The sequence below is a fragment of the Pipistrellus kuhlii genome, unplaced genomic scaffold (assembly GCF_014108245.1).
Source record: "Pipistrellus kuhlii isolate mPipKuh1 unplaced genomic scaffold, mPipKuh1.p scaffold_m20_p_1, whole genome shotgun sequence".
NCBI classification, from domain to species: Eukaryota; Metazoa; Chordata; class Mammalia; order Chiroptera; family Vespertilionidae; genus Pipistrellus; species Pipistrellus kuhlii.
The window spans coordinates 19,520,062-19,532,087 of record NW_023425404.1 but is presented as its reverse complement, the minus strand read 5'-3'; the positions used below and the strand labels follow the sequence as shown (position 1 = coordinate 19,532,087).

General features: G+C 39.8%; 2 protein-coding genes across 3 annotated transcripts in view; one reads left to right on the top strand and one right to left on the bottom strand.

Annotated features, from left to right (window-relative positions):
- LOC118716910 (coiled-coil domain-containing protein 170) overlaps positions 1 to 11,746 on the bottom strand; it is a 29,008-nt gene extending 17,262 nt beyond the window's left edge. For both annotated transcript variants that reach the window (XM_036434422.2, XM_045579876.1), the window contains exons 1-2: positions 11,613 to 11,746; positions 5,605 to 5,733 (exon numbers count right to left, since the gene is read on the bottom strand). In XM_036434422.2, the coding sequence (XP_036290315.1) occupies positions 5,605 to 5,697 (93 nt within the window). In that variant the 5' untranslated portion in view covers positions 5,698 to 5,733; positions 11,613 to 11,746. The remainder of the gene's footprint in view (positions 1 to 5,604; positions 5,734 to 11,612) is intronic.
- MTHFD1 (methylenetetrahydrofolate dehydrogenase, cyclohydrolase and formyltetrahydrofolate synthetase 1) overlaps positions 11,612 to 12,026 on the top strand; it is a 51,483-nt gene continuing 51,068 nt past the window's right edge. Inside the window, exon 1 of the mRNA XM_036434297.2 lies at positions 11,612 to 11,739. Within this exon, the coding sequence (XP_036290190.1) occupies positions 11,699 to 11,739 (41 nt within the window). The 5' untranslated portion in view covers positions 11,612 to 11,698. The remainder of the gene's footprint in view (positions 11,740 to 12,026) is intronic.

Sequence of the window (12,026 nt, the reverse complement as noted above, 5' to 3'; positions counted from 1 at the left end):
TATAACAATAAAAGTGTAATATGCTAATTAGACTGGACAGCTGAACAACCTTCTGAACAACCTTCTGGATGTCCTTCTGGATGACCTTCCAGACGAAGCTGGGGCTGCGAGGGCTGAGCCCCTTGCACAAATTTCATGCATCAGGCCTCTAGTAATATAACAAAATACAAGCTTTCAAATCTAACAATCTATTCCAATATTAAATACATTTTAAAAATTATATCAAATTGACACATATGATTTGAATAAGTGAATTTATTCTCATCAAAATTAAAGGGGAAGCAAAACAAGAGAGCCACCACAGGCTGCTATTGGAAGAAAAAATAAAAACGATTTGAAGAATGAGGTAAGTGATTTTATTATCTTTGGGTAACATTTTAAAAATCTCTGCTCTTCTATCTGGTAAGTGAAGGAAGTTCACTAGATGAAAAAAAAATTGAGTTATTTTTAGAACTCTTCACATGCCAGATCTCAACAAATGTTGAATTGTAACTCTATTTCTATTGAATATATCCCAACTTCTGGTAATCACAATAATTGTTAAAATCCTGTAGCATTACCTTTATTATTTTAACCAGTTAAGTGAGGGGTTCTCTGCACTTCAGTGGTTACCATTCTCCTAAGATACTGTAAAAATAATGAATATCCCCTGGAACTGTGCAATGTAGTGATCCCATTTCCTTGTACTATGATATAAGAACTGTGTTTTAAGATCTAATTTTCAGTTATGCTATTGTTAGGATACTGTTAAGATATGTTTTGTGAAAAATAAGGCAATATGAGTCTCAGACTCACACAATACTGATTTCTAGGTCTAGTTTAATTTTGTTCTAATGACCAAGCTGTCAATTAATTTTCCAGAGCACTTGCCGGTTCCTTCCTCTTTCTTTCTTTCTTTCTTTCTTTCTTTCTTTCTTTCTTTCTTTCACTTCCTCCATAGGAACAGTGATTTGCAAAATCTAAGATTTTAAAACACGGCTGCATTATTTTTTATGTCAAGAAAACCCACAAATTTTGAATTGTTTGATTGGATTTGAACATAATGAATTGAAATATGTTCAGGACTTAGCTAAATGTATGTATCACCAAAATTGAGATATAGCCTGTTGATAGAATTATCAACAAAGCTAAATGTATGTATCACCAAAATTGAGATATAGCCTGTTGATAGAATTATCAACAAAGTACTCATATCTATAGAAAAGAATTCTAATTTCTCAGAAAACAATCCAATTAGAAAATGGGTAAAGACTTGAAAAAAATTTTTATCAGAAAGAATATATAGATGGCAAATCTATATATATTAATATAAAAGGCTAAGCAACTAGCTGACTGGCCGGTAGATATGATGTGCGCTGACCACCAGGGGGCAGATGCTCAACACAGGAGCCGCCCAGGGACAGCAACTCTCGCACTCTGGGACCTCTTGGGGGGATGTTGGAGAGCTGGTTTCAGCCTAATTCCTGCAGGCCCTGAAGGCCAGACCAATGTACCCAAACTGCCAGAGGGATCTCACTCACTCCACAGATGCCCTTTGAGCCATGGCTCCACTCCAGATGCAGCCAGCCAAGGAGGACCATGGCAGGTAGGCTCCAGGGTATGTCCGACTCATCTCACCCAGTCCTACCCTGCCAGCCACTTTCTAATTAATTTCCTTTCCTTATGCATGAATCCGTGCACTAGGCCACTAGTAAACCCATAAAAACATATACAATATCATCAGTCATTAAGGATACCCAAATTACAGCTACAATGAGATATCCCTACATGTGTATTGGAATATCTAAGCTACAAAATAGTGACAATACCAAATTCTGGAAAGGATGAGAAGAAACTGGATCACTCATACATTTCTGATAAGAATGTAAAATGGTATCATACTATGGAAAATATTTTGGTAGTTTCTTATAAAACCCAGCTATTGCACTTTTAGGGATTTATTCCAGAGAAATAAAAGTTATGTTCACACAAAAACCTATATATGAAGATCCTTAGAAACTTTATCTATAATAGTAAAAACAAAAAACAAAAAACTGGAAGTAACCCAATAGTTGTCAACAAATAAATTGTAAAACAAACTGGTGCATAAATGCCATGGACTCAGCAATACAAAGGACCAAATTACTGATACATGCAACAACTTGAATAAATCTCCAGGAAATTATGCTGAGGGGAAAAAGCCAATCCCAAAGGATTACATATATGATTCTATTTATATAACATTTTAACAACAGTTTTATTGAGATATAATTTATAAATTCACCCATTTAAACTATATAGTTGCAAGGTTTTTATTATATTCATAATTGTGCAGCCATATTGAACTGTTTTTTCATTTTAAAAAAATTGAGATATGATTCACATACCATAAAAATTGACCCTTTAGTAGGGGTGTCGAACTCAATCAGAGAAGGGGCCAAAATCTAAAATCCAGCCTAAATCGCGGGCCGAATGGTTTACTGAACAGTCATAAACTGTCATTGTGATGGAAACGCAGCGGAGTGCAGTGATGACAGCGTGGTGCGGGCCACATTGCAAGGCCTGGCGGGACGGATTTGGCCCGCGGGCCTTGTGTTTGACACATGTGCTTTAAAGCATAAAAGTCGATAGTTTTTACTATATTCACAACCATTGCCAAGATCTAATTCCAGAACATTTTCATTACCCTCTAAAGCAGTGTTTCCCAAACTTCTCTCATGATGAGAATCACCTGGTGGAGTTGTTAAACTACAGATTCCTGAATCCCAACTAAGAAGTGCTAAACTAGAATTTTGGGGAACATATAGGTAAAACTGTATACTTAACTTAGTGCTCTGTCTAGAATTTTTTTTTTTTTTGTATGAAGAACTCTATCTTAGAACACTGCTCTAAAGAAACCCTAGACCCATTACTCCCTATTATTCTTTTCCCTCTCAGCCTCTGGCAACCACTCATCTACTCTCTCTCTCTCTCTGAGAATTTTCTAATTTTAGACATTTCTTTTTTTTTAATATATATTTTATTGATTTTGTACAGAGAGGAAGGGAGAGAGATAGTCAGAAACATCGATGAGAGAGAGTCATCGATCAGCTGCCTCTTGTACACCCCCTACTGGGGATATGCCCGCAACCAAGGTACATGCCCTTGACCGGAATCGAACCCGGGACCTTTCAGTCCCCAAGCCGATGCTCTATCCATTGAGCCAAACCGGCCTCGACCTAATTTTAGACATTTCATGTGAATGAAATTATACAATATGTAGCTTCTTGTAATTGATTTTTACGGAGTAGGCAACTACGTAATTGCGGGTTTCACACATATATGGCTTCAGTTGAATTTTTAGGTTTGCAGACGTAGTACAAATGTAAAACACATTTTGTTATTTGATAGTTGGCTATTCAGCTGTTAATCAGTAAAAAAAGTTTTTTGATCTGTTTTGTAGTTTTCGTTTGGCGTTCGTTGAAAAATGGAAAATCAAAAGGAACATTTTCGTCATATTTTGCTTTTTTATTTCCGCAAAGGGAAAAATGCATCGCAAGCTCATAAAAAGTTATGTGCTGTTTATGGTGACGAAGCCTTAAAAGAACGGCAGTGTCAAAATTGGTTTGCCAAATTTCGTTCTGGTGATTTTTCACTCAAAGATGAAAAACGCTCTGGTCGTCCAGTTGAAGTTGATGACGCCCTAATCAAAGCAATAATCAATTCGGACTGTCACAGTACAACACGTGAGATTGCAGAGAAGCTTCATGTATCACATACATGCATTGAAAATCACTTAAAACAACTTGGCTATGTTCAAAAACTCGATACATGGGTTCCTCACGAACTGAAAGAATCACAGTTAATGCAACGCATTAGCAGCTGCGATTTGCTAAAGAAACGTAATGAAAATGATCCATTTTTAAAACGACTGATAACTGGCGATGAAAAATGGGTTGTTTACTACAATATCAAGCGGAAAAGATCGTGGAGCAGGCCAGGTGAACCAACTCAAACAACATCAAAAGCTGATATTCATCAAAAGAAGGTTTTGTTATCAGTTTGGTGGGATTACAAAGGAATTGTCTACTTTGAACTCTTACCACCCAACCGAACGATCAATTCTGATGTCTACATTGAACAACTAACGAAATTAAACAATGCAGTTGAAGAAGAGCGGCCCGAATTGACAAATCGAAAAGGTGTTGTATTCCATCATGACAATGCAAGGCCACACACATCTTTGGTCACTCGGCAAAAATTAATGGAGCTTGGTTGGGATGTTTTGCCACATCCACCATATAGTCCTGACCTTGCACCATCTGATTACTTTTTGTTTCGATCTTTACAAAACTCCTTGAATGGTAAAAATTTCAATAATGATGATGATGTCAAATCGTACCTGATTCAGTTTTTTGCTAATAAAAACCAGAAGTTTTTTGAACGTGGGATTATGATGCTGCCTGAAAGAAGGCAAAAGGTCATTGATCAAAATGGGCAATACATTACAGAATAAAGTTATTTAGTTCCATGAAAAAATTGTCTTTGATTTTCTTTAAAAAATCCGCAATTACTTAGTTGCCGACCCAAATATGTTCATCCATGTTACAGCATGAATCAATACTTCGTTCCTTTTTATGCTTGAATAAAATGCTATTGTATGAATATACATTTGTTTAGCCACTCTTTAGTTGGTGGACATTTGAATTATGTCTAGTATGAATAATGCTACTATGAACATTTATTTACAAGTTCTATGTGAATATGTATTTCAATTCTCTTAAGTATCTACCTATGAGTGAGATTGCTGGCTCACATGGTAACACTATATTTAGCTTTTAGAATGTAAAACATCTGAATGATAACATTTTAGGAATGGAGGAGAGATTAATGGTTGCCAGGGTTTGAGGGTGAGGGAAGGATAGAAAATGGCAATAGGAAGGATATTAGTGATGTTGTGCAGGAGACAGCTGATCAATGTTCTGCTCTCACATAGGTGTTTCTCTCTCTCCCCCTCTCCCTTCCCCTCTCTCTAAAAACCAATAAGAATATTAAAAAACAAAAAATAAATAAAAATGCTTAATATACATAACTTATTAGACAAATCTTAAGTGTGGCAATTTATAAGCAAATTTCTAATATCCTAGCACTTGGCAGTCAACTTAAAAGCACTTAATTATGTACCATTTTCAAAGGGATTTCTCTGGCAAGAGACAAATTAATATCTAAATTAATGCTCCTCCATGATGAGAGAATATTGAGAAAAAAGCAAAACTGAATTGAGATAATACTTTGAGCCCTTTATCAGAATGTGTTTTGCCACCTACTTTTTTTTTAAAGGAATTATTTTTATTTCATTATTATTTTTTTAACATATTTTATTGATTTTGTACAGAGAGGGAGGGAGAGAGATAAGAGAGTTAGAAACATCAATGAGAGAGAGTCATTGATCAGCTGCCTCTTGCACACCCCTACTGGGGATATGCCCGCAACCAAGGTACATGGCCTCGACCAGAATCGAACTCAGGACCCTTCAGTCCCCAAGTCGACACTCTATCCATTGAGCCAAACTGGTCTCGGCTTGCCACCTACTTTTACAGAGGATGTACTTTCCCACAGAGTTTTATTTTCAGATCATCCATATACCTCAGCTAAAAGATTCTTGTTTTTCACCAACAAACCAACAAGGTCAGGATGGTTTGGGTCAGCAGTCGTTTTGTTGTATATGATTTGGTTCATGGTGGAAACTTCTTTAAGAGGTGGATCAAAACAAGCCTACACAGAGAAATAGCAAATTAACTATACATGTTCTCTGTAGGTCAACTCACAATTTTCTAGCCTACACAAATTCAAATAAGTAGCTCTAAATAGAATACAACTTTAAAACATTCATTTTAAGGTGTCACCCTAACAATGACAATATGTCTCAGAAAAAAAAAAAAAGTAACATGACCTATACTTTTATTTTGATTATTATCTCATTCACTATGTAAAAATCTTATCTCTCCTACTACATTAAAGGTACCTAAGAGAAGGATATATTTCTGATGTATCACTATCATCCCATACTAGGTGCCAAAACTACAGATTGAATAAAGAACCCAACAGGACAGAAACTCTAAATAGAAAGTTAACTTATATAGATGATAGAACTTTTCTCCCAAATTAATTTTATAAAAGTATTTTTTTAAATGTATAAGGAGACTAAAGCAAAATAAACATAGAAATATGGCATAATTACTCTATGACTTTAGGTTGTACATGACTATTTTTATGCACTCATAGGATTTATCAATACTTCAAATTAGAATAGTCATCTATGCTTCAAATAGTAGAAAGTAAAAGCCATAAATTTTGACCATATCAGGCACAGAGAAAATTCCAACTCCAAGATTGGTTTTTAGAAGAAACATGAATTGCCCAATATGAGTGGTTCCCTGCAGAATCTACCAGTAGAATGTCTGCATGTCAAAGAAGCTGTTGCTAGGGGAATGCATCACAGAGGTCCAGGGAGGGAAAGGGGGATCTCTAAAAGTGGTACTACTAGTAAGACCCGTGGGTCTTTATTTCCCTAGTTAATGAAGTGAAAACACAAAGTGGTTTCATCAAGCATTAGTGAACTTCAGAAATCTTAAGAAAGTGACCCCACTGAAAGTAACCGTTCTGGCAAATGTGAAACTCACATTTTGGGTCTTTCTTTTGAGAAATTCTTAGAATAAGTCAAATTTTATATTCCAATACCTACACCTCATCAAGGGAGAAGTGCTTTGAGAAGAGAAAAATGATGATTCCATCTACTATTCTTAAAAAGATGATTTGTCTGAAATGCTGATATCTTATTCCAGGGATGTACTTTTATGCCAGAGGAAGTATATCTCTATTATATATTCTTGATATTAGAATCACTAGGATTATATTTCAAATATCATCTAAGAGTTCTTAACTTTGCCCGTACACCCAGATTAAAAAAAAAAAAAACAAAAAACCCACAAAAGAAAACACCTCTGCCAAAACCGGTTTGGCTCTGTGGATAGAGCGTCAGTCTGCGGACTGAGAGGTCCCAGGTTTGAATCCAGTCAAGGGCATGTACCTTGGTTGCGGGCACATCCCCAGTGGGGGGTGTGCAAGAGGCAAGCTGATCAATGATTCTCTCTCATCAATGTTTCTAACTCTCTATCCTTCTCTCTTCCTCTCTGTAAAAAATCAATAAAATATATTTAAAAAAAACAAAAAACAAACAATACACCTCAATATATACTGATAACATGACCCTATCACATGTTCTGACTTAACTGGACTACAATGGAGCCTAAGAGCATAAATATTTTTTAAGGCTACACATATAATTCTAATGTGACTTTAGGGTTGAGAATGTCGGTTCCATTACATTCATTTATATATGATTAAAACGAAGCAGGGAGAAATTGAGTTTCATGGGAATGAAAGTAATGTTTACTAATTAAACCAGGAAAATAAATATTTTTCCCTCTCAAACTAGCTTTTAAAATTGCACCCACAAGCAGAAGAAATGTAAGCATAAACAAAACAGGAAATTTCTTATATAGCTTACATTGTGGTGAAAAAATGAGAAAACAGCAAAAAAACCCATATAAATAAATATAAACATTTTACATAGTAATAACTGCTGTGAATAAAATAGACTAATGTGACAATAATGAGGAGGCAACTTCTGATGATGTAATCAGAGGGCCAGTTTGGAATCTATATTAATAAAAGGGTAATATGCTAATTAGGCCATACATCTTCCAGATAAAGCCACAGTGGTGGGGGCAGAGGCAGAGTGGATAGGGGCGATCAGGTTGGCAAGGGAGTGCAATAAGGGGTGATCAGGCCAGCAGGGGAGGGCAGTTAGGGGCCATCAGGGTGGCAGGCAGAGGTGGTTAGGATGATCAGGCAGGCAGGGAAGCAGTTAGGGCGATCAGGCAGGCAGAGGTGGTTAGGGGCAATCAGGCAGGCAGACAGGGAAGCACTTAGGAGCCAGCAGTCCCGAATTACGAGAGGGATATCTGACTGCTGGTTTAGGCCCAATCCCGTAGTAGGACATCGCCCGAGGGGTCCCAGATAGGAGAGGGTGCAGGCCAGGCTGAGGGAACCCTCCCCCACTGCATGAAATTTGTGCATCAGGCCTCTAGTATATTAATAAAAATTAAATCATAGACTTTATTGAATAACCTGCCTTTATCATTTAGCAATGTTTGAAAGCTATCTTACAGTATATCTATAGATATGTATCTATTGTTCCTTTAACAACTGCAACCATCCCGATGGAAATTTGTGTTTTTTTTACTATTGATATCAAGGCTGTGAGAAACACTTTCATGCACTTATCTTTGTATATATGTGTAAATATTACTCTAGAATTAATTCCTAGAAGTGAAATAACAAGGTCAATTACAATTCAAGATTTTGCAAGATATTATCAAATTACCCTCAAAAAGCTTGTAAAAATAGAGTTTCTGCGCAAAGAATACTTTTTTGTTTGTTAATTCTCACTTGAGGACATTTTTTCCATTGCTTTTTAGAGGGAGTGAAAGAAAGGGAGGGAGGGGTAGAAAGAGAAAGAGACAGAGAGAGACAGACATTGCACTAATATACTAAAAATCACACTTAAAATCAGGTTGAATTTTATAGTATGTAAATTGTACCTCAATAACACTATTTATAAAACAAAACAAACAAACAAAAAGAGTCTCTAATTCCATATACAGGGCAACTGTAAAATATCTTCAGAATATAGGAATAAGGAAAAAACTATCTTTCAACAAAAGCCCAGAAATTTCAAAAAAGAAACAAGTTCCATAGATGAGTTCTGCCATTACTTGAAACATGCCACCCTAAGAAATGGTTTATAAAAGCAACTAAGCCAGGTAGCTCAGTTGGTTGAAGCATCGTTCTGCGTACCAAAAGGCTACAGGTTTGATTCCCAATCAGGGCACATACCTAGATTGCGAAAACATCTTCTTGGGTAAGGATTAAGAAATAAATAAGCCCAGCTGGTGTGGCTCTCTGGTTGAGTGTCAACCTATGAAACAGGAGGTTGTGTTTCGATTTGGTTAGGGCTCAATCCCCAGTGTGGGGCTTGCAAGAGGCAGCTGATCAATGATTCTCTCTCATCATTGATGTTTCTAATTCTCTGTACCTCTCCCTTTCTCTCTAAAATCAATTAAAAATAAAAATAAAACCCTGGCCAGTTTATTTTTTATTTTATTTTATTTTAAATATATTTTTATTGATTTTTTACAGAGAGGAAGGGAGAGAGATAGAGAGCCAGAAACATCGATGAGAAACATCGACCAGTCGCCTCCTGCACACCCCTCACCAGGGATGTGCCTGCAACCAACGTACATGCCCTTGACCGGAATCAAACCCGGGAGGTGCAGATGGATGATGATTCTCTCCTCATTGATGTTTAGCTCTCTCTCCCTCTCCTTTCTTCTATAGAATCTATTTTTAAAAATTTTTTAAGAGAGTAAATTTTAAATATCATCACCATGCACACAAAAAAGATAATTATGTGAGGGGATGGAAATCTTAGCTACCTAATTGTGGTAAGAATTTTGTAATAAATACGTGTATTAAAACCATCACGGTGTACACCTTAAACTTACATTCATGTCCATACTACCTCAAAAAGGCGGGGGGGGGGGCAGGGGAAGGGAGGGACTTAGGAGATTGGAACTATTTATCTCTGAACTGTGTTGGATGACTGTAACCTAATTCATAGGACTCAGGACTTTGCAAAACCAGTCCTCACCAATAACCAAGCTGCCTGGGGTCCTCCAGTTCTTCTCCCTAATCTCCCCTGTTAACGACAAAAACAAAAACAAAAAACCATTGAAACCTGTAAATAATTTTAGTGAATTTATTTGAGCCAAACTGTCGCCATATGCCGGGAAGCAGAACCTCAATAAATTGAGATAATGCTCCGAAGAATGGCGGGTTACATTTCTATTTATACGCTGCAATCAAAGGAGGGACATAGGTGGGTTGCATGAAATTTATTGGTGACAGATTAAAGAGGTGGGCTAAAGCAAAGTGATGGAAAACCCCTAGCATTGGATAAAAAGTAAAATGATGGACGTGTACTTCGGTGAATGCAGGAACAATTAACATGATAAAGAAGGAATTTGAGGCATCAGTCCTGGTGTGCCTCAGGGGCTCCAGAAAAAGGGAAGTTACAAGTTACCCAGACATCTCACAGATTGGTTATCTTAGAGGGGAAAAAAAGGCAAATGGGCTCAGTAAAGAAGATCTAAGTTGATCTTTGTCAGGGAAAAATATCGGCCTTGGACATGACTACCCACTATAAACTGTTTGTAGTTTATTTTTTTTAAAACATTTTATTTATTTTATTTATTTTTATATATCTTATTTATTTTTTTATAGAGAAAGTGATAGGGACAGAGAGAAACATCGATAAGAGAGAACCATCAATCAGCTGCTTCCTGCACATCTCTCACCTTTCAGTTGCAGGCTGACGCTCTATTCACTGACCCACACCGGCTTAGGCGTGTTTGTAGTTTAAACATTTAATTTTCAAACCATCTGTTGTTATTTTAAGGTCTCTGAGTTTGCAAGACTGCCGCGCAGGCCTCCCATGAGCTTGTCAGGTTAGCATGTGGCTCCTTTCGTCCACACCTCTATGCCCCAGCGTGAACGCCTACAGGGAGGCCCAGCCCGCCCTGGTTGCTCACTAGGGATCTAGTTTACCTTAGGCCTCCAACCCTCTACCCCCAGATCTGCACGGGGACCTGACACAGTGGAGCCCCGCTGGCAAAGCTGACGACCAGCTCAGGCAGAGGCGCTGCAGCTCGCAGAGCTTCGCCTTGGCCGAGCCTCAGTCACCTGAGACCTTATTATGGTAAGGTGACCAGACGGGACAATTCCGATTTTTAACAATTTGTCCCGCGGCATTTTAAAAAAAGTCCCGATTTTTTGTTTGAAAAAAATTTTTTATTGATTTTTTACAGAGAGGAAGGGAGAGGGATAGTTAGAAACATCAATGGGAGAGAAACATCGATCAGCTGCCTCCTGCACACCCCTACTGGGGATGTGCCCGCAACCAAGGTACATGCCCTTGACCGGAATCGAACCTGGGACCCTTCAGTCCGCAGACCGAAGCTCTATCCACTGAGCCAAACCGGTCTCGGCAAAAGTCCCGATTTTTGTAAAGATAATAATTATGCGCACCTCCCAGGCCCTCCGACCGGCATGGGGGTGGGGGCACCAGTTTGATAACGTGGTGGGGCGGATACGCCGCCGCAGAATCCGCGCCAGAGGCCCGCCCGGCGCTTCGGACCCCGGGGACGTGGGCCCGGCCTCCGGGCGGGTCTGGGAGACCCTGCGGCTCCCGCGCCCGCGAAACCGACGTCCCGGGAGACCGCCCCTCCGCCTCCGCACCCGATAGAGACCCCACCCCGCCTCCGCGGCTCCCGCCCCACACGAAGGCGCCGTCTGCAAAGACTCCTTCCACCAGCCGGAGGGGGCATCACGGAGTTGAAACTCCCGCCGCCTTCCAGGCCCTCCCGCTCCCCATCCGCGCGCTTCCGGAGTGCGCAGGCGCAGGCACGCCCCTAAGCCCGGGAGCGGGGGGCGCAGGCGCAGAAGCAAACTCCTCCCCGGCGGCCGCTCACCACGTGGGCTGTGCTGTCCGCAGCGGAGAGGCGAGTCGGTCCTCGCTTTGGCGGTGTTCGTCGTGGGCAGCGGGCTGTTAAAGGTCATGGCACCGGCGGAAATCTTGAACGGGAGCGCGGTCTCCTCGTAAGCATCGTGAGGAGGGCGCGTGGGGCTGCAGGCAAGGGTTCTGAGCAGGGTGGGCAGGTCAGCAGCAATGGACCCATTTTTTTAATATTCTTTGCGGGAGGGAGTCCTGGAGCGCAAAATCAGACCAGCCCGGTGGGGAGGAAGGACGTTGTCCTGAGCTCTTCACGTCGGAAGACTGGTCTCTTGTGGCTGAGGAAAGGCGCTCAGCTCCGGGCACAGCCTGCGTGTGCAGATTGGCTGCCTGTGGCTGTGCCCGCGGCTACGGTGCATCTGGGACGAGCTCT